The sequence below is a fragment of the Drosophila miranda genome, chromosome 3 (genome assembly GCF_003369915.1).
Source record: "Drosophila miranda strain MSH22 chromosome 3, D.miranda_PacBio2.1, whole genome shotgun sequence".
NCBI classification, from domain to species: domain Eukaryota; kingdom Metazoa; phylum Arthropoda; class Insecta; order Diptera; family Drosophilidae; genus Drosophila; species Drosophila miranda.
This window is the reverse complement of record NC_046676.1, coordinates 14,097,973-14,118,532: the sequence shown is the minus strand read 5'-3', so window position 1 is coordinate 14,118,532 and position 20,560 is coordinate 14,097,973. Positions and strand designations below refer to the sequence as shown.

At 46.2% G+C, this 20,560-nt stretch overlaps 6 protein-coding genes across 6 annotated transcripts; 1 reads left to right on the top strand and 5 right to left on the bottom strand.

The window, feature by feature from the left end:
- Nucleotides 1–1,597: 1,597 nt before the first annotated feature.
- LOC108159895 (dentin sialophosphoprotein) lies at nt 1,598–7,128 on the bottom strand. The gene is made up of 3 exons (XM_017293518.2): nt 6,505–7,128; nt 2,749–2,890; nt 1,598–2,633 (listed from the first exon to the last, which is right to left on the bottom strand). The coding sequence occupies exons 1-3, from the start codon at nt 6,543–6,545 to the stop codon at nt 1,974–1,976; spliced, it is 843 nt and encodes a 280-aa protein (XP_017149007.1). The 5' UTR covers nt 6,546–7,128; the 3' UTR covers nt 1,598–1,973.
- Nucleotides 7,129–7,825: 697 nt separating this feature from the next.
- On the bottom strand, nt 7,826–10,268 carry LOC108159894. Its single transcript, XM_017293516.2, has 4 exons — nt 8,869–10,268; nt 8,600–8,804; nt 8,231–8,539; nt 7,826–8,170 (listed from the first exon to the last, which is right to left on the bottom strand). Exons 1-4 carry the CDS (start codon nt 9,781–9,783, stop codon nt 8,073–8,075), a joined length of 1,527 nt encoding a protein of 508 aa, XP_017149005.1. The 5' UTR covers nt 9,784–10,268; the 3' UTR covers nt 7,826–8,072.
- Nucleotides 10,269–10,504: 236 nt separating this feature from the next.
- LOC108159896 (60S ribosomal protein L19) lies at nt 10,505–11,637 on the bottom strand. The gene is made up of 3 exons (XM_017293519.2): nt 11,528–11,637; nt 11,178–11,284; nt 10,505–11,107 (listed from the first exon to the last, which is right to left on the bottom strand). The coding sequence occupies exons 1-3, from the start codon at nt 11,614–11,616 to the stop codon at nt 10,608–10,610; spliced, it is 696 nt and encodes a 231-aa protein (XP_017149008.1). The 5' UTR covers nt 11,617–11,637; the 3' UTR covers nt 10,505–10,607.
- A 1,457-nt stretch (nt 11,638–13,094) lies between these two features.
- LOC108160403 (m-AAA protease-interacting protein 1, mitochondrial) lies at nt 13,095–14,181 on the top strand. Its single transcript, XM_017294394.2, has 3 exons — nt 13,095–13,486; nt 13,541–13,836; nt 13,902–14,181. Exons 1-3 carry the CDS (start codon nt 13,178–13,180, stop codon nt 14,041–14,043), a joined length of 747 nt encoding a protein of 248 aa, XP_017149883.1. The 5' UTR covers nt 13,095–13,177; the 3' UTR covers nt 14,044–14,181.
- Nucleotides 14,155–15,507, bottom strand: LOC108160404 (ejaculatory bulb-specific protein 3). Its single transcript, XM_017294395.1, has 2 exons — nt 15,401–15,507; nt 14,155–14,639 (listed from the first exon to the last, which is right to left on the bottom strand). The coding sequence occupies exon 2, from the start codon at nt 14,626–14,628 to the stop codon at nt 14,251–14,253; it is 378 nt and encodes a 125-aa protein (XP_017149884.1). The 5' UTR covers nt 14,629–14,639; nt 15,401–15,507; the 3' UTR covers nt 14,155–14,250.
- Nucleotides 15,508–16,402: 895 nt separating this feature from the next.
- Nucleotides 16,403–19,720, bottom strand: LOC108160405 (scavenger receptor class B member 1). Its single transcript, XM_017294396.2, has 4 exons — nt 18,945–19,720; nt 18,486–18,888; nt 18,167–18,417; nt 16,403–18,096 (listed from the first exon to the last, which is right to left on the bottom strand). Exons 1-4 carry the CDS (start codon nt 19,560–19,562, stop codon nt 17,818–17,820), a joined length of 1,551 nt encoding a protein of 516 aa, XP_017149885.1. The 5' UTR covers nt 19,563–19,720; the 3' UTR covers nt 16,403–17,817.
- Nucleotides 19,721–20,560: the final 840 nt, after the last annotated feature.

Here is a 20,560-nt window from a genome sequence, read left to right as displayed (position 1 = left end):
TTTTCCACAGATAAGGAATTGGGGCTTAGATCAATCGGTTCCGTTCCGTGATTATCGATGTGTGGAGGAAAGTTTCGGCGTCTATCAAAGATATACCTATTCAGAGTCAAGAGAGGAATAAACCCAATGACTTGCCACCATTGACACGCGCCATCCGCAATCAGTGTAGTGGCATCAGAGATTAGATAGTCGAATCTCCGATTGGGATGCACTGGAAAATTTACGGTTACGGAAAGGGCTTCGGAATCTTCGATTGGGACATGCGTAAAAAAATGTGTTCAAAATAAAATGATCATTTCCAACTTAAAATTTTATCTTGTTTACGATATAGATATAAGTGCATAAGCGAAAGTAATGAATCATTTGTTTGTCTTAAAAAAAAAAAGAGATTAGATTCAAGGAAAACTTTTCGTTTTTTGATATCCATACAATTAATCTAAATTGAAGCTTTCTTTTGTATGTATCTTTGACCTAAACCCAGATAAGATAAAATAGCCATCGATATATACATATGTATATAGAATCCATTAGGTAGTATTTTGGACTAGATCAAAGAGCAGAAGCATACACTCCGAAGAATGAAAAACCTGTAAAAAGAATTGGAACAGACTTGTATCGAAATTCGCCTTTGAAGTCCGAGTACGTTTGGCCGATGCCCACTGTAATCTATATGGCGCATTTATGATGACCATTGCCACCTGTCCACAGCCCGCTTCGACCCAATTGGCCTTTGTACCCATCGCACGGGCCACAATCCATTCAATTTCAGCTCCGTTGGCACTTTCTTTGCCGCTCCGATAAAACGATAAAACACAGGCAAGACACAAAATAAAGAAGAAATAAAGAAAAAAAACGACGTGTGGTATAAATGTATTTTCTAAGTAAATTTATTTATTTTGTATAAATAATTCTCATTTAGCTCTCGCACAAGCGACTATTAACGTTAGTAATTTACAGTTTGTTCTGTGTGTGCTTCGATGGCCTGGCCAGCGATATGCAAATTGGTTTCAAAATGACTTTTTAGGGGGATCGATCGTCCGAGCCCCCATTGAACTTAATCGCTGGTCTGTTGCGAAGTGAAGAATCCAACGAGACATAATAACGGCACAAAAATAGTTGGCTTAAACAATTACAATAACAATTCTGGAATATTTAAACTTGCATACAGACTAAGAGTGAAGTGAAACTCCTCCCCCTCCCCCCTCCCCACACCCACAATGTCGGTAACCAACCCCCTAACTCCCATTCTGATTGTGATTCTGATCCGCTAACCCCATTCCCACTTCACTCGTATTCGTATTCGTATTCGTAATATAATTAGAAATTAAATTTCTTGTACTTGTTGAACATTTTTTGTTTTTGCAGTACCCATAGCTTTAGATGTATCTGGTATAGCTCTATACTTTATCGGAAACGAGCCTGGGGAGCAAACTCTAAAATAGGATTTGACTTGAGTACAGTTGGGCCCCAAACCCGTAGCGTAATGCGGCGACCGGAGGAATGCTAAGAGTTGATGCGCTTTGCTTTCTGTGACTCGTTTCGATTCCCCTTACACCCCGATACAGATAGAAAGAGGTAAACATAGATAGCCGAAATGGTTGCAAGTTTAACAATATAAAATGTATTGGTTGTTGCTTTAGTTGCTGCTGCACTATCTAATATTACAACTACAAACTGTTTTACATTTATACAATCTTCCTCTGGCACACATATACAATCCCCGTGGGTCACACGTACATAGCACCCCCCGCGTTACATATAGTTTTAGGTGTAGGCATAGAAATAGATATAGTTATAGATAGAGACACTCGAACAGTTGGAGAAAGACCTCGCCTTTGCTTCGATCGATACTAATTAGAGTAAACAGACCCGCCCACTAAACAGACTATATATATGGTGTAAAGATTAGCCCCGACCAGTTCGAAGGATTTGATTTAGAAGGAGAAGAAGGAGAGGGTGTTGAGTTGGAACTCCTAGACGGGCCCAATATCACTTTGGTATCTGGCGGTTAGATAGTTTGCCGCCTCTGTCATTTGTTCCAGGCACTGGTACAGACCGTTCAGGTGTCTCCGGCAGCGTTTCGCCAGCTCCGTGGCCTTGTCCCCGGAGGCCTGTTTCGATTTTTGGCAGGCGTCGTCCACAATGTCGCTGCCGTCGCTGCTCTGGGCATGGTCGCTCTTGTTGCCATCCGACTCCAGGCCCGAGTCGTTCTCCTGCGAGATGTCAGAGTCCGAGTCGCTCATGTTGCTCACAGAGGTGGTGGACATCATTGAGGCGGTGGAGGTGCGTCGCACATGACCTTTGATGCTGCTCGATGCAGATGTTGTACTCGAGGGGTTGGACTCAGTCTTGCTCTCGCTGGAATTAGCAACGGGACTGGCGGTGCGCTGTTGCTGCTGGTGGGACTCCATCTCGACAGCTTCATCGTCCTCCTGATTGGCGGTCCAGAGCAGATCCTTTTTCAGAGCGTTCAGCATGCTGTAGAGATTGAAGAGCTCGGAGGCGCTGAGGAACTCGTGCACGTTCTTCGAGTGGGCCGCTCCCCGCTTGCCCTGGGCACTGGAGCTCTGTGTCAGCTGGTTGGCGGTAGTGTCCTTGCCCGAGGCTGGTATAATGTCAGTGCTGTCACCGATCTGCGGGAGAGCAAGCAAGCAAAGAGGGTGGCATACATCAGTTGGGGCTGTGATTATGTGGGAGGAGAGGCAAGAATTTGGGGAGATAGCTTCAGGGTCGGATGCTATGCTGTACCTGTCGATCCATGAGCCTGCATGGCACCAAAATGGTGTCGTCCATAATGTTGACAGTCTTCACAAACTTCTCCATCACATTGACGATGCTGTCTTTGGAGAACTGCTGCTCATCGTGACGGGCGATGCGGCGCAGGCAGTTCCTGAAATGAGCAGAACAGAAGCAGAACGATGATAAAGATGATCTTGAGTTGAGTCGGCTAACCAGTAATGTGGGGGGAAACCAGTTTGAGACAATAGATACCATAATTGGGGACCCATGCCACATCAGACTAGACCCCACCAGACGCTGGCCATTCTCAAGCGTCGTTAAGTCTGCGCCGTTTAGACTTCCGCCACTCGAAAGCCGAAATCTTCTTTCTTTCGGATGGGTGCGCCGCCCAATCGCTTGGACAACGTGGCGTATGACAGATATGAATTGGTTTCTATGCAAATTAGTGAATCGTTGTCGCAAATTGAATTTGTATAAAATAGAGAAACCTGTTGGCCGTCCGCCGCCCTGGCGGTGCCTGCTATTGTACCTGAAAGTGCTCGTGCGGGTCTAAAACAAAGACCAGACGGACGGACAGACCGAAAGATTTCTATTTCTGGAGGTAAAAGCCAATTTGACCCAGCCACGTGCTGGGACTGCGAGCGCTGGAAGAGAGTCAGTTCCCTAGTTCCCTAGAGCTGGAATCGCAGCTTGGAGCAAAGTAGAGTGCTACGAACGGACACCTTATGCAACTCTCGCCGGTCAGAGCGGGGTCTTTCATTAAGAGCTAATTTCACGTTGGGATCGCGTAACAGTCATTCCCCCCGTCAAGCTCCATAAAAAATCACTCGCAACTCGCAAGCACTTGACAGCCATTAACCCCCCAGGGCGAGAGCTTAAACTAGTACGATCCAAAGTCCCAACCCGACCCGGCTTATCGCCGCCAGACAGCCCCCAGACGACGAATCAGCTGGAGGAGCAAGTACCAGCTGCGTATCTGTATCTGCTGCTTGTTTGGCTTAAGATTGGGACAGCGACAGCCCAGCCAGTAGGTAGCCGCGTGATCGCAACTATACTATTGTATTTGACGGCGGGACAGAGCGAGCAACTGATATAAATTTAGTTTTCAGTTTTCAGACTGCGCCATTCAAGACCTCTTACCCCCAGAGTCTCCCCAGTATGGGAAAGCACATACATACATATGTACATATGTATGCATGTAACAGAGTGTGAGGGATGGGGGCGGGCCACGCGACCACTGCGTGCTCTGACGGCTGACCGACTGATAGATGGATAGATATCGGTAGGTACCAGTAGCAGAGGCAGAAGCAGAACAAGTGGCAGACCCGCTTGTGTCAAGGTTTGTCTGGCACAGTTCCAGGGACAGAGAACTTGGAACTTGGTCTAGGGGCAGGACGGGGAGAGGCTGAGTTTCCTACGAGTATTCATTCACACAAATGACTAATTAACGTAATTGAGCATTGAATTCCAATCGCACACAGACACACGGAGGGACAGACAGAGCGTAGGAATGCAAAAATAATTATCATCTTATCAACGATTGCCAGCTTCGGACACTTGTGAGGCACATAATTTTGAATAGACAAGGCCCCAGGCCCAGCCCCAGCCCCAGCCCCAGAGGTGGGAAGGCTCGACACTGTAATTTGTTTGATTGTTGTTTAATCATCTCAACTTAGTTTCAATTATTTGCGAGGAATGTTAGACAGCGCATCGTCACCACCCCTGTGGGTTGATTTACTTAGATGGTTCTAATCAGGCGATACGACACTCGAATGTTGGCCGCACGCCAGTCAGCGGGAGTGTCCGCGCTATTGACCTTTTGTTATAAATACAACAATTGCTTGCAGGCCAGCTCTTCCCTATTGTTCCCTTTTCATATTCCCTCTTTCTGGCCATGCAAGAAGAAGAAATGCCGGCATGAAGAACACGCCACATTGAGCCAACCAATTGGAGAGCAGCATGAACAAACCAGCCATCGGCTCCATCTCCGTCTCTGATATAATAATAAAGAGCTCTCTTCCCCTCTGCCGCCCCCCCCTGCCATACACCTGGCTGGCTGGGCCGCCTGACTCTGAGAATTGGGCTAAGCTGAGGAGGAGGCGACGAATCGCGGCGTCACGCGACATGCGCAAAAAAGAAGAAGCAGAGACAGCGGCAGAGAAATGCTATGTATGTACCGCATACAACACCGAAATCAGGCGATTATTTTCATTCAGTGACGGCAGACAGTGGGTGGTGGTGGGTTGTTGGGTTGCAGCATTCACAAGCTGACTCTTGCCACAAAAGAGAGCGGCGGCCGTTACGCTCAGACTATGGTGCTTTAGTGCTCTCTTTGACTGTACAGCGGGTTTCTCTTTACTAGGATTCGTGTGTGTGTGTGTGGCGTGTGGCGTGATGTTTCTGAGCAACTGTACGGGCAATTGTTAGAGCAAGAGACGGCTGCTGCTCTTCCACTGATGACATCTCTCCCTCTTCTTCCTCTCAGCTGAGCGTGTGATGAATGAAATCGTTTGCCGATGCGATGCTCCTCTCTGTGATTGTTGTTGTTGTTGTTGAACAGCAACGTTGCTGCTGCTGCGGCTGCGATTGGTATGTTTTTGTGGTATTTCTCGTATTTGCAACGTTGGGCAATGGTCATATACATATGTATAAACATATACATACATATGTATGTTTACAATACACTCGTTTTTTTGTTGAACCGAATTGACCAATATTTTTTGGTTTTGTTTTGCCTTAGCTTGACTACGACTTGGCCCCTCGTCTGACCTCCACCACTGTGGCGGTGTTGGGGTTCGGACCTACTAAACATAATCGATATTTGATATGGCCGCCCCCGCGTACTACCAATTTGATATTCTAGCTTCGATCAAGACTGGCCAACGACCACACACACACACACACATAAACTGCGGGGGGAACGAAGATGGGTTTCGCCGTAAGTTTCTGTTCAAGGCGACACTTGCCACAAAAGCGTCGTTAGTAATAGTAATACAATAGCTGTGACACACAAAACTATCCATACATATACACATTTACATACGAACGTACATATGTATGTATGTACGTACACAAGACTGTGAATCAGAGAACTTTTTTGTGATTTACCAAGGAGGAGGGCCGGGCTAGGCCTGGTCTGCTCATGTGGCAAATATGTATAGCCATCGTATGTTTGTGGATGAGTAATAACTATTATCGGTAAATGGCAGGCGAGGTGTCCGTTGATTAGAGCGGACGGAGGAAGTGACTGCCGCCGCAAAGATAAACCCTTATCGCTGATCTCCGCTTTGGCTCTGGTATTAGTTTAGTTAAAACGTTTAAACAAACAACACGCTCAAATATGTACGTATGTACATGCATGTACATACGTAGCCACAGACAGACGCTCGCAGGCAGCGTTTACATATTTCAGAGAGCAGAGAGGTTGGTACGATATATAGATATAGCCGATTGTGTCATATTAGCGGGCAGCGGGCAGCGCGGTGGCTTGGTTTTTTCTTTCGTGTTTGAATTGCCTGTCCGTCCAACCGTCCGTCCACCCGTCCAACAAAATCGTACGATAAATTTCTTGTATCTCGTTTTCGGTGCAAACGAAAGAGAAAACATATGGAGGGGTGCGGTTGGTGCTGCTGAGAGGGAGAGAGAGAAAGAGAGGAATTTATGGCTGTCTGCCCCGCTGCACCACTCCGCTCTCCACCAATTTAGCATCGTTTTGATTAAATTGAACTTAAGCACTTTAACTAGCGAACTGGATTCGTGGCTTACCGACTAGTCTCCAGCTTGGTGAGGTCTGTGTATCCGCTCATTGTGAATTCGTGTTGCTTTCTTGTGTTGAGCTGCTTCTGCTTCTGATGCTTCTGCTGACAAACGCAGGTTATAATTGATATAAGAAATTTTCTGTTTGCCTTCGCTATTCACAAATACACGCGCACTTTCACTTGGCGTTACGTTGCCTTCAGCTGTTTCTCGGACCCGTATTCTTGCTTCGCTTTTGGTTTTGGATTACGAAATGCGCTGTCAACTGCAGTTACAGGTAGTTCAGTTAGATATGCAGCTCTTGTTTTAGTTAGTTTTGTTTAGCTTAGTGTCGTTTAGTTAGTGGCTGGATAGCTTGTACTGTCTGTTGCCCCGGCGCGATTGCTATTGCGCTGATTTCAAGAAGTCGCGGCCGTTTTATGCCAAAAAATTTGCATTCACGCACGCACGGTGTTCGATTAGACAGGCGGACGGCCTATGGCTGATGATCTTGCCCGATTCAATTAATTTATATATCAGAATTCTAAACAGTTTGCACGCGCACGGCTGCTGAACTGCTGGACTGCTGACGCTGACAATGGACAATGATGACCACAACTAGACCGACGACGACGACGACCACAACCTCAGCCAACGAGCAAAAATTTTAAATACACAGTAGTGTGTCGTTAAATACACTCGTCAATTTGTCAGTATATTTACGGCATATTTTGAACAAAAGTCGGTATATTTCGGTATATTTTATCGATAAAAGATTTTAAAAATCAGCTGATTTTCTCAGCTGAAATCGATAAGAAAATTTGAATTACATTCCCCAATAATTGCGGCATATTCACTCTTAGCGACTTTCCGAATGTCTCCAGCTTTAGGCTGTTAAAGTGGCTCAGCCTGAATGGTATACCACTTTTCGACGCATGCAATTTTGAATTCTGAACATAACGTACATTTCCCAGTGGGTTCACCTTTTCAATGTTTTGGGAAATGCAACTCCAATCTTCACCATATGTCTATCCAAGTACAGTAAATAAAGAACATAATTAGAAAATATGGAATGAGATTCATTGTTGCTACCGATTCAGTATCCGATTTAGAGAGTGCCTTAACCTTTTTGAAGAGAGCCAAAAGAGGCGAGTGGTAGGCGCCAAATAGAAATTGTTTGAAAGTGAATAAGTGAGAGAGTACCCCTACTGTCACTATCGATGTTCCCTCTTGAATATTGAGGAACGTAAAGTGTTAATCTGTGGAGAACCAATTGGCTGGGCTGGCACACGAAGCTACGCAAGTTCGAGAAGGAGAGCCCAGGTCTTAATTGATATGCGCCCCCAAAAAAATGAATTTAAATTTTATTTGTTAGCGGCGTACCGGTGCATCGTACCATCGGTGCATGGGTCTGTGAGTGCGAGATACTCCAAATTAATCTTGTTCTTATTAGGACGTTGACGTGCAATGGTTGCATCATCAAGTGGCCCTTGCGAAACCAAGCCGAAGCTTGTTATTCAGTTTGTGTTTTTTCATCCAGTTTTAGAAAGAAATGTTATCTCCTCATGATTAATTCAGGGCCCATTGCCTAGACGGCATCATTGGGAGTGATTTTTCAGGCGCTTGACGCATTTCCGCTTGGGATAAGACTTTCTCGGGTAACAGCTAGGGATAGCAATCCATTCCTTATTGTGACCTGTCGAAAATACAATTTACTGAGCGCACAAGTCCTGTTAACTATAGGGGATTAGCTTACTGAAATCCTGCAGGACGCTCAACAAACTGCAATATATGGTATACCCAGCTTCCCTTCTAAGTTTGTCCACTGTCCCTTGGACACATCGGAACTTTTCCATTGTTTGAACGCTTGTATAGATATCGAAGTTTTTCAGCTCGGGATCCCAGAATGTAGATGCTCCTATTTGTATTCTTTCAGTTTTTCTATTTGGTCCGGATGTAAAATTTATAATCTCCTGGGGGATAATACAGGACCTATTGCTTTGACGTTTTTGATGAGACTTTCTCGTGTAACAGCGAGGGATAGCAATGCGTTCCTCTCTGTGACCTGTGGGAAATATAATTTAATTAGAGCAAAAATCCGGTTTACTATTTGGGGTTCACTTGCTGAAAGCCTGCAGAACACTCAACAAACTGCGATATGTGGGATTTCTAGCTTTAGCCACCCTCCTTAGCTTGCCCGACATTCCTTGGACACATCGAAACATTTCTATTGTTTGATTCCTTGAATATATATCCAGCATGTTTAGCTTGGGGTCCCAGAAGTAGTCTAGTCTTCCGTGCATTAAACGATCCGTCAACTCCTCAAACATCTAGAATTGATTTGTGTGGCTCAGAAAGTGGGGATCGGATTTGAGGATTGTTACTCATACATACATCGATCAATATGACTGTGAGCGGCTTGTACCAGTAAGACTCCGGCTCGAACCTAATCTTCCAAAGAAAAAGAGTCTTAATATAATAGCTCTTTAAGTTGTGTAAATTCGTCTGAACATCGCGAAATTTCTTAATGCACTTGATTACATTCCGGCAATTCTCGTGTTTACCCCTTAACATCGCCTTCTCGGCCTCGTAAAAGGAAGATCGAAATGAAATACTTTCGGTTATGAGCGGTTTTTTTAATGGTTTGGGTATCGCATCCCAGTAGTGTATGTTCGCGTGGTAATTCAACTGTTCGGTCCGAAACACGTTCTGCGCGTCATCCAGTCGGATGGCAGGCACAAAATCAACCGAATATTCCATTCCTTCGACCTCGATGGTGTGAGCCGGCCCACAAGTGCGATACTTTAACTTAGATGCCTTGCCATCCACTACGATCCGATGATCGAGCCGGTTAAGAGTGCGACTGAATAGGCTTTGGAGCCAGTGCTGCAGCTTTTCCACGATGAGGATGTTTTGAGCGTTTACGAGAGATTTTAACAGCCGGCGGATATTCTGTTGATCCTCGCGGGGATCGCTTTTGAGTAGTTGAAGTACGCGCGTTATATCGAGTAAAACGTTGCCCGGCATTTCCGAATCTCGCGTCACGATTATTTCCCGGTAATGCGGAAAACGGAGCTTAAATACCAAATCGAATTCGTTGGGTTTCGCGATCTTTAACATATCTCCCGAGCTTCCTGCAAGAGCAAAGTAAACACTATTCGAATAAATCACGCGGAAACGGCGGACGCGATTCTTGTACGGACACGAGTCGTTCACGGCGGGGCACAGGATGGGTTTGATTACGGCTTCACGGTACCGATACGCGCGATTCAACCAGGCCCACTTATCGCGGGGGTATACCATAAACATGGTATACAAATTTATTATCGCACGAGTCTAACTATTATGACTAACCAGTCCAAAGCAAACTATAGAATGGGTGAACTCGAAAATACAATACACTACTACATACATATGTACATAAGTATGTACTACTAACGGTTAGAGGACAGATCGACCCCTTGATGAAGGCTCCAAACCTATAGGAAGAGAAAAAACACCATATGCTGTTGCACAGAATAAATGTTACCTTCCAAATTGAATTCCACAATGAGATGCTCCAACGTTGGATCTTCTTTTTGTAGTATCCGAAATAGTGTTGTGTGAAGGGTCTCGAAATGCTTACCATATACTGCTCTATCCCGCTCCTTAATTTCAATGTACTTACGGTAATGCCGCGTTAGATTTTCTTCCAAGAACTCCTTGGAATTCATTTTAAGAAAGAAAAACATGTGTAGATGCAGCTACTGGTTCGTGATGCACAATAAGATTTCTGAATTGGACTAAAATTTAGTCACTAAATATGGGCAAACGCATCTGTGTGTTTATCGAAACACATCGCGATAGATGTAGTATTTTTTTAATAAAGTTATTGCTTTTTAAAATGTTTATAAAAATATTCAAAAAATTCTAGATTATATGCTTAGCCCAGACTGATACTGAATTTGATTCCAAACAGAGTCGAACTCTTCTTATTGGTTATCCTTGTCCTGCAGCACGCATTGGAAATCATGGAAAAATGGGTTTTCGTGTTTGTACAAAATCATTTCCGCCAAACTAAAGTTTCTGTTTTATTCAGTTGATAAACAATTACTATCAATATTATGTGCCTCGACTAGCGAAGCGTGGACTCCTTAATGAGCCGCAGCGGCAGCCTTGGCAGCGATCTCGTCCTCCTTGGCGTGCAGGGCAACCAGCTCCGCCTTCTTGGTGGCAATGCGCTCCTCACGACGCTTGCGGGCCTCGCGCACCTTCTGTCGCCTGGCCTCGGCCTGGTCAGACAGCATCTTGCTGCGCTGCTTTTCGGCCTTCTTCTTGTGGATGTACTCCATAAGGACGCGCTTGTTCTTGAACACATTACCCTTGCACTTCATGTACAAATCGTGGTACAGGTGGCGATCAATCTTCTTGCTGTCGCGGTACTTCTTCAGCAGACGACGCAGCACACGCTGACGCTGCATCCACAGCAGCTTAGTGGGCATACGGGCGTTTGCCGTACCCTTGCGCTTACCGAAACCGCAATGGCGACCCTTGCGACGGGCCTCGGTGTTCTTGCGCACACGGTAGCGGGAGTGCACCACGACGGGCTTCTTGATGATCAGACCATCCTTGATCAGTTTGCGTATGTTTTGACCTGGAAGACAAGAGGCGGCCATCAGATGGTTATTCAATGAGCCTATATCTAGCCGGCGAGCAGCACTTACGCGAGTTTGTGTTGGCGATCTCGTTGATTTCATTGGGATCCAACCAAACCTTTTTCTTGCCGCAACGCAGTACAGAGGCTGCGAGCCTCTTCTGGAGCTTTAGAGAACTGCAAATAATGGACAAGCATTAGTTCATGAAAACAGCGTGCTTGTTTCTGCGCCTTTGTGTTTGTGTGTGTGTCTGTATGTGTGAGTACGTTCAAGACATTTCACAATTATTGGCCGAAAATTGAATTGCATTCATGTTGTGTGGCACGGGCCGTGCTGCACCACCGCCCCGCCGCACTTTTCACATATTTCGGCACCACAAAAACGGCTAATTCACGCATATTTAAAACACTCAAATGTACCTCATGCTGTCGCTCGTCGCTCGTCGTGGCTGGGAAAGAAAGAAAAATTTGACAGGCGGAAGTAGGCAGCAGGGTGACAGCGGAATCATCGAAAAAATATACCGTCTGACCCTCAGAAATATACCAAAATATACCGCCTCATTTTCAAAATATACCGTGATATGCTTACGAATTTTTAAAGTTCCATCATATTCCTCGATTTTGATATTCCGTCGAATACTACTAGCTAGATAGAGCTCTCAGTCATGCCCACATAATTGTATCCGATTAATGAATCTATTTCCTATTTGACTGGCTTATTTAAAATACTTGCTTTTATTGGATCTTGTCTAAGAAAAGGTTTAAGTAAAAAAGTTCAACAAAACAACGTAATAAAACGCCATGCGTTATTTTCGGCCAAGAAAGAGGAAGAATAAGAAGTATATAGCCGAACAGCTGCTTTAAAACCTAATTAATAATGACCTTGCTTAGATTTATACGATTAGTTTCGTTTTCCAAGCTGTTGACCTTATCTCATGAATATGATTACTGTCTTGTATATATATCTCGATCCCGATACCTATTCTTGGTCTCTGTAAGAAGACAATTAGCTGAAAATGTCGTTAAAATAGCTTTAAAACAGAGACTGACTAGTTTTTTCATATATTGGATCCTTAGATAAATGTTGCCAGCAGCATATGACATTGAGCTGAAAAGGACATTGTGGCGATGAAAAATCACCCCACAAAGAGAGGATATCCCATCACATAATAGAGAGGAAATCCCACAAAACTTGAGCGCCAAATAGAAATTGTTAGAAAATAAATGAGCGACAAGGATTTAAATGCAATCCATTGGAATGGATGCACGGAAGTACGGTTTGAAAGAGCCCTGGTAAAAATATACGTCATGCTGTCCTTGCTCGTCGTGCCTGAAATAGGCAGATCCATCAAATCAGGGACATTTTTTCGAATACAGGAAGCCATCGCACGCCCAGATCGGATGTGTTGGAGTCCTAAGCGAAGCATCAAGGACCATTTTCTGATCACGCAGATCAGATCCTTGGTTCTTGATAAGGACTGCACTTGATTAAGGATGCTATTCGGAACACAGGAAGCAATCGCACGTGGCGATCTGGCCACAAATAAGGGAGAAAGATATATATTTTTGGAGAAAATACCCTTGCTCCTTGGTCCTTGATATTGAATGAATTAGATCAAGAAAGCTACAAATAACGGCGAAAACAACAAAAGTTGTTGTTGTCAATTGTTTTACAAAAATTTGTTGTTGTTGTACAACAATGGAGAAAATAAATAGGGAGACAGGCAGGCTGTCTCTGTTTTTGTAGTAGTCCGTTAGTCTAATGTCATATGCCATGACCGGCAAAATGATGACAAAAAGAGTCTATGGATATCGAAATCTGGCAACTGGCGATAAATATTATAGAGCGCGAGATTTTGCAAATCTTCCCGAAAGAAAAAGCTCAATACTATCGCACGGAAGGACGTTCAAAAATTTGTATTTTCCAAAAAATAAATAGATTTAAAATTTACTCTGACTCGTTTTACAGTACTGATGGCAACTGCTCGCTACCCAACACTGCCCATATTCTCCGCAACAACAAAATTTACAAAGCGACGAAAAATTTGCCTGCATCTGAGAAAATTAACAATGCAGCACACACTCAGACGTTGCCTGGGCATGGCCCGGACGCCCCTGCTGCGCCTTCATCATAGTCCCATCGCAGTCGCAAATAGAATATCATTCGCATCAGTGCCGCAGGAGGAAAACAAAAAAGAGCAGGAGACGAGGTCCGACCGTAATCATTTGCCGCGCCTCATGGACTTCCCGGAGGTTGTGTGGCCGTCGGTGTTGAACACGATCAAGAACTGGATTACAATCCAGTTCATCATCCGGCCCTACTTCGACAGCGAGTTCCAGCTCAAGGATTTCATTTTTGGCGCCAAGCAGGCACTGCAGGTTCGATTGACATGGGGCTATTTAACGCAGGGGGCCTAACTCCAGTCTCTTTAGGTGGTATCCTTTAAACTAATGGCCGGCGAACTGGAGGCTTTGGACAGCTTGGTTTCTGTCGATGCTATTGCGGAGCTGAAGCCCGTGATACAGAAACTGTCGATGTCGCAACGCCGTCAGCTGGAGATCAAGGAGAGTGACATCTACCTTTCGTTCCCCTACCAGGTGGGCATCATTTTCGAAGAGGCCAACGACAAGTTGCTGAAGCGCTGGGTTGAGATCACAATGGTATTTCATGTGATGCGAGGACTGTCCGAGATGAGAGAGCGCGGCGAGGAGATACCATGGAACATGGGGTTTGTGGTGCCGGCCATCCATCTCACAGAACCCTTTAACTGATGAGTCATCCTTTTCATTACAGAATTCTGCCGGAGTACCAGGATAAGGTCTTTATTTGCAACTACCGCTTCATCAAGGAATTCACTGCCGGCCAACACTCAGACTGGACAATCAATGTGGCAAATCATTTTAGGGCGATTGATCTGATCAACGAAACGAAATAACAAAAGCCCCAGCCGCAGTGCAGCCTGTTTTGTTCGTTAAGCACTAGTTGATATTCGTTAGCGCATCCGCATCCAGCTTCCGCGTTGGAATAAAAGTTTTGTTTTGCCGCATTTAGGTATACAAAATTACATTTTTAATTGTGGAGCTTCTGATTTTAAATTAAGTTCATGTGAAATGAGTTGTAGACCGCGGAGTGCGACCCCCGCTTAGTGCTGCTTCTTCGCCGCCGCCTCGTACTTGGACCTATAGATTCCCTTCGAGTCGTACTTGTCGAGCAGCTGCTTCCATTCGCCTGGATATTTGGAGCGCAAGATGTTGATCACCTTTTCGGAGTTGCGACGCTGAGCGGCGGTGCATTTGGAGCAGTCGGACTGCAGGGCGTCAGGCAGCAGGCGCTTCAGCTCACGGCCTTCGGCCGTGCATGGCCCCTTATCCATCAGACACTTGAGGTAGTTGTTCAGCACGCGCTGATTGCCGAGCACATCATCCACATTAACATTGTCGAACTTGCTGGTGTACTGGTCCGGAGCGGCGGCCGCCAGTCCGGCGAGCACGCACAACACAATGGCCAGCGAAGCTTTCATCTTGACGAGTGCTGTAAAAGGAGGAGGGAGGTGTTTGGGTTAGTCCCCAAATTCGGGTAATGGCAAAGCAAATAAAAATTAGACCCCCTGGTGCCATTGTTTGTCTGATGCTTATAGAGGCAATTGTTTAGAGTGCAAATAATTCGGAATGATTTCTTGGAATGGCCGCATTGGCCAGAGGCTGCTTATCTGGAAACGCTTTGAACATGCAAATCTATTGAATATAGAAGGCGTCGCCGCCAAGTCTCCGAAATCGGTTTATGTTTGTCTGAATGTAGAAAGAATCATCTGAGGTGATCGCGATGAGCCCCCCGATGGCGGAGCGGAGCCCACTTTGTCATGCATTATTAATGGCCCTTGGCATATATATCGCGTATGCATACTAATTGGTGTTCATTTTAATTTCGATATTTTACACAGAAGATTTCACAATTTCTCAATCGGCGAAGACCACGTCGCTGCTTGTTGGTTTCCCTCTGTCCTCTCCGCTTCTATTCCCTTCTATCCACTACATCTTTCTCTACTCTGCTCTTCTGACTATGCAAATCAGTGCAGCCATGTCACCACAAACTGTTGTTTAACGGGCGCAGTACGGCCGCCGGTGGTTTGTCAAAATTTACTCAATAATTGTGCACGACAGGTCGGACGTACTATCATGCTCTAAGCCTGAATTGGAATTGGAATTGGAATTGGTTTCCTCGTCTCTATTTTTTTTTTTTTGGCACTCAACTTTACGACTGGTGGTGCACTACTAAACACGGTTGTCACTCACTTCGTTTTTGTCTGATCGTTGGGGTTGGGCGGAGATGGGTTGCGTTGTGGTGCGTACAACGGTGCAGCTTTGATTGCGAGCTGTTAGCCTGTTTAGCTGACTTTTATACTAAGGAGCTTTAACGGCTCATACACTGAGCGCAATTCCCAGCAGCCAGCCCCGCTCGCTTGGAGCTTTCGCATGTGGAACCGGATTTTCAACGATTGACTTAAGGTTTTTTCAGCTGAATTTTTCGGCAAGCAGTCAAACGGTCTGTCTGTTCAGTCCACCAGTTCATAGGGTGGAATGGAAATGCGAGTTTATCACAGATTTATCTGTCCACTCCTCATGCCTCTGCCCAGATCTCTGGTTTTGTGTTTATTTGATCGTTACTCTTGTTTTTGTTTTCTTTTTTGGCGGCTCTCACGTACGAAATTCGTAGGAAAAACATTGACTTGCGTGGAAATTGAAATTTAAATGTTGATTTTGCCAGTCCGGACCGAGTTCCGAGCTGGAGTTGGACTTGGACAGAGCCGAGCATGGAGAGCGGAGATCTGAGACACTCACTGATCTGGCTTTAGCTGGTTTGGTCTCTGACTCTGACTTGGTTTAACGATCGCATTTAGTTGTTTCTGGTGCTGGTGCTGTTGTTGTTATTGTTATTGTTGTTTTTGTGTTGTAATCACTTTTATGCATTTCCATTTCCCTTTTAATTATCTTTCGGCTCATGGATCGCACGCACAAGTCTAGACCCGACCATATTGCGAAAGCTTTAGCGCCGATTCATTCCAACTGGTCTAATAAATCGGGATTTACCCCACTGCCTTGGGTACATACATACATATGTATGTATTTGTTGCCGTCTTAGCCATGACTAGGGGGTTTTTCCGCCTTTTTGGCAGATAATATTTAGCTCCAACGGTCGGTCAGCTGTACAGGGGACAAGAGGACGTCTGCTAATGGATTCGGGACTCGAGCTCAGACTGATAATTCTAGCCGCTTTGGGGGCAACATTAATTAACTATAAAAAAGTAAAAATACACTTTATATTCGTATAATTATGTACTTTCGCAGCTTTTATGGCACTATGGCACTGCCAATGACGCAGGCGATTCTAGAAAAAGCGCAATTATCAAGCATATGAAGACGATCTGGCTGCTGGCTGGCTCAATGGATTACCAAGACAGGCTGCGAAAAGGTTAATAAATCACCTCGACCGGCGTTGACCCGACTCTCCACTGTGATATAACATCCGAGCCAATTATACAAACAACTTTCGGCTTGTTTGGCGGCGATTAACATTTAAATTGGGGCATCCTTTGCCCCAAGCGGCAGTCGTCACATATATATCGATTTATGCAAATCGAGAGTAATCGGGAAAGGAAAAAAACGGTCAACACACGACATTTCGTTGACGCGAGAGAAAAAGAGACAAAGGGTTGCTTACCTTGAAACCGCATCGGGGCATCAGCCAGAGAGAGAGACATGGGCATGACAGGGGCATGTTCAAAAGTTCAGGTTCAGGAAAGATGAACAAAATCAAGTACAATACAGGTAAACAAGAAAAGAAGGCTATCCTCCAACGGATCGAAGCATTGAACTCCCTTCCTATAGGGAGTCTAAAATATTCTACAGGATTATGTCGAAAGATGATGAAGAAAACTCTCAGATCATACAATTTGGTTGTATAATCTTAAATATTTAAACTTTTGTAATTTTAATTGTATTTAACACTTTAGTTAGTTTTCAGAAAACCCAATAGCAAGTTTTCAAAATAATAAATACAATTATTTAGATGCCTGAATAGACGCGGAAGCATTTCTTTCTAGGAGCGTTGCAAGCTCCTGGCCAAAACGTTTCGACCCTCCTCAAGGGTATACAAAACCACAAGGTACACAGAGCAAGAAGAAGCTGAAGAAATAATGACAACGAAAAGTTAAATGTACAGATTGAATAAAGCGCAAAATAAATCTTCCACTTGGTACGTGCCCAAGTTTTCATTGTCATTCCGAGCTGCTGCCTGCCACCACACAAAAAGCGAGGCGAATCAAACGAAAGCCGCGACCTCAAACAGTCAACACGGCAAAGGTGGCGACAGAGGAATGGTAGGAGGAGGGGGAGGAGGATCAGTGGGGATTAGATGAGACCAATGTCTGGGACTAGCTTAGGCCGGGCTTGGGCAGAGCTCTGGCTCTCCTCTGACAGATAAGGTGAAATGAGGCGAGAATTCAATTTTCAACTTAATAGTATATTATATAAAAGAAAAAAAACAAAAAAAAACTGATAAGTGCAGCGGCAGACCGCACCTCTAGCCTAAAACTACGAGTATTTGTATGCATGTATAGTATATGTACACTAGTCCAGCTCTCGGATCTGGCCCTGGGCCTGGGCCTGGGCCTGGGCTTGGAACTGAGCTCAATCACAACCTAAATCAGAGACTATTTGACAGCCTCATCAGAAACTTGGCCGCATTGCGTAAGGTGGCGATCGGTTGTCGGAAACACCGTTTCAAGGCAGGCGTTTGTGGTGCCGCGGCCGCAGATCTTGCGATAGAGATCCACGTAACCGAGATCGCCCCAGGCCACACGGATCACTTTGAGGGCGCTCCACAGGCCGAGCAGCAGCAGCAGAGCCATGCAGGGCGCCTGCACGTGGGGCAGCACCTTCACATTGATCCACATCAGCCTGAGCACGAAGTCGGGCAGCTCACCCATTTCCTGGAAAACGTTCAATGGGGTATCAGTGGGAGGGAAATTTCCATGGGGGTTGGCGGCTGTTTCCACTTACAAACTCATACCAGAAGGTGGGCAGCAGCATGTTGCTGAAGCTCTTCAGTCTCCTGCTGTAGGAAGAGAGATTCGGCATGGGTATGTTTGACTGGAAGCGGTACTTCTCGTTGACAGGTATGCCTGTCGTGGGCTCCATCAGGATGAACGGCTCGTGCTCCTCGGCATTCGGATTGTAGCCTTCGTAGTGCTCGCTCCAGTTGTAGCTGCTGCCATAGAAGTGTGGCGCCGAGAACGCCGATGGGGCATCATCTGCAACCGATGCAAAAACGTTAGAAATAATTCAAAAATTTTGTGAGGGAATCCCCCGATCGACTTACTTATCACACACTTGGAGACGTCAAACATCCCTTTGTGCAATTTGATGCCGTAGGTAGTGTCCATGCACTTTGGGGGCTCCTGGCCGGGCTGCAGCAGCAGGTATCGGTAGGTGTCGAGGCCGGCGTAGCGCTCTGGGCGCTGGTAGATGAGGGGCAGGACGCGGCAGGACTCGATGGCCACGACGTTCAGCGGTGTTTCTGGCTGCAGGAAGGGCGGGAAAAGCGAGTTGTCGTGAGCGCCGCTCACGTTGTAGGGGCAGGCGTCATTGGACCACTCTTCGCTGCGCGGCAGCTGCTCTTTGATGACCTGCTGGCCGTTGAGGGTCTCGATGCGAAAGAAGTTGTCAATGCCTTGCTCCGGGCCAATGTTCACCGTGTAGACCTCTTCCTTATCCTTGAGAGCCTACGGGTGGAAGCGTATAAGAATATGGCCAGATGTGATGGAATCGAACCGCTTACATTGTGCAGCGGTCCGCAGTTGGAGGACAGGGCGAAGGGCAGTAGGTTGGATACCAGCTGCAGGGAGGGTCGTGTGAACTCCCAGAGGAAGTAGTAGACGGAGCCCGTGATGAACAAGTCCTCGAACCTAGTGATGGCATCGAAGCCAAGGACCGAGAACGGTGCCACGTGCTTGAACTTGGCCGCCGCGCCCAGTAACACGTTGTTGGGCGAGGTGATGGTCCAGTTGAGGACATCGGGAGCAACGCTCTCCTCCGGCAGGAACTCCACATGGCGGTAGCGATTCTTTCGGTACGTCACATTGTTTTCTGTGCGACTGAGGATGTCGTTGTAGCCCACTATTTTGTAGGTGATCGGTCCGATCTGGTCCACTTTCAGCCGCTTGTCGCGCCCGCTCTCAAACTCGGCGGCGTTCGTCACGTTGAACAGGTAGCTCTTGAGCTTACCAAACGGAGAGTTCACCCAGCTGTCCATGGTGGGCATCTCCTGGCGGAAGCGGACATGTTCCCGGGCCACCACTACGCGATAGTCCCAGATGCAGGACAGCACAAACAGATAGAGACTCGTCAGGCCGAGAAACACATAGAGAGCTACTCTCAGCTTCTGTCCAGGCTTCATCTCTTAAGGGAGGTTCAGAGATCTTGGTACTAAGACGAATAGTCAGATGGAGACAGCAACTGGCCGGAGAAAGAACCACGTCTGTTCGGGAGAAAACACGCGATCCGTTTGACTCGAAATCTAAGCGCTTTGGACACTGGTGTTACAATCACTTATCACGACTCTTGGCCAGCGGAACGCAATGAAATGAAAACAAAATATATGAAATCAAAATAACGGAAAGGCTATCAGCTAAGCCCTCGAGCTGGAGCTGAAACTGAAACTGAGGCTGAGGCTGAGGCTGATTCGGCTGCCCGGCTCCCGACTTACGGCTCCCGGCTCCCGGCCGCTCTCTCCGTTGCTCCCACTCTGGGGAATAGCAGCGATAATGGGGGATCTCTGACCCGATCATACAATTCACGCACATTCCAATTAAAACTTTATGTTCCAGATAAGCAGTACTTAAGGGTACTTACTGTAAGTCTGCACGGAGCACTTTCTCCTGTTATTCAGGAGCGCTATGCGTCCGAATGACGTCTTCCATTTGTTGGATCACCTGTTGCCATTCAGGTGGTGGCAGTCCCCCCTGCGTGGATTCACGGCTAACCTCGGTCGTTGGCAGGTGGAGATTGCCTGCACTTGACTGGGAGACGCCGCCCTGGGGTCGCCGCAGAGGCTGTCTTATCAGGCACAGACAGACGCAGACGCAGACGCAGACGGCACTCCGCTTATCAGTCCAGCGGGCAGTAGAACGTGCAACGAAACAAATGACTTGCCATTAAAGTCTGTCCCGGATTGGTCTTGGTCTGCTCTGACTCTGACTCTGATCCAGGCACAGTGATCCGCAATAACAATCATGGAATCCAGTATTAATAGACGCTTTAATGGCTGTGCTGCAGAATCCGGTCTGGTCTGTGTCTGGAGGTCTTTAATGCATCCAATCGAAAGTAAACAAACTACTATATAACTGAATTCCTAAACCTGGCATTTTGAGATGAGTTCTGCTGATAGGCGGGCTT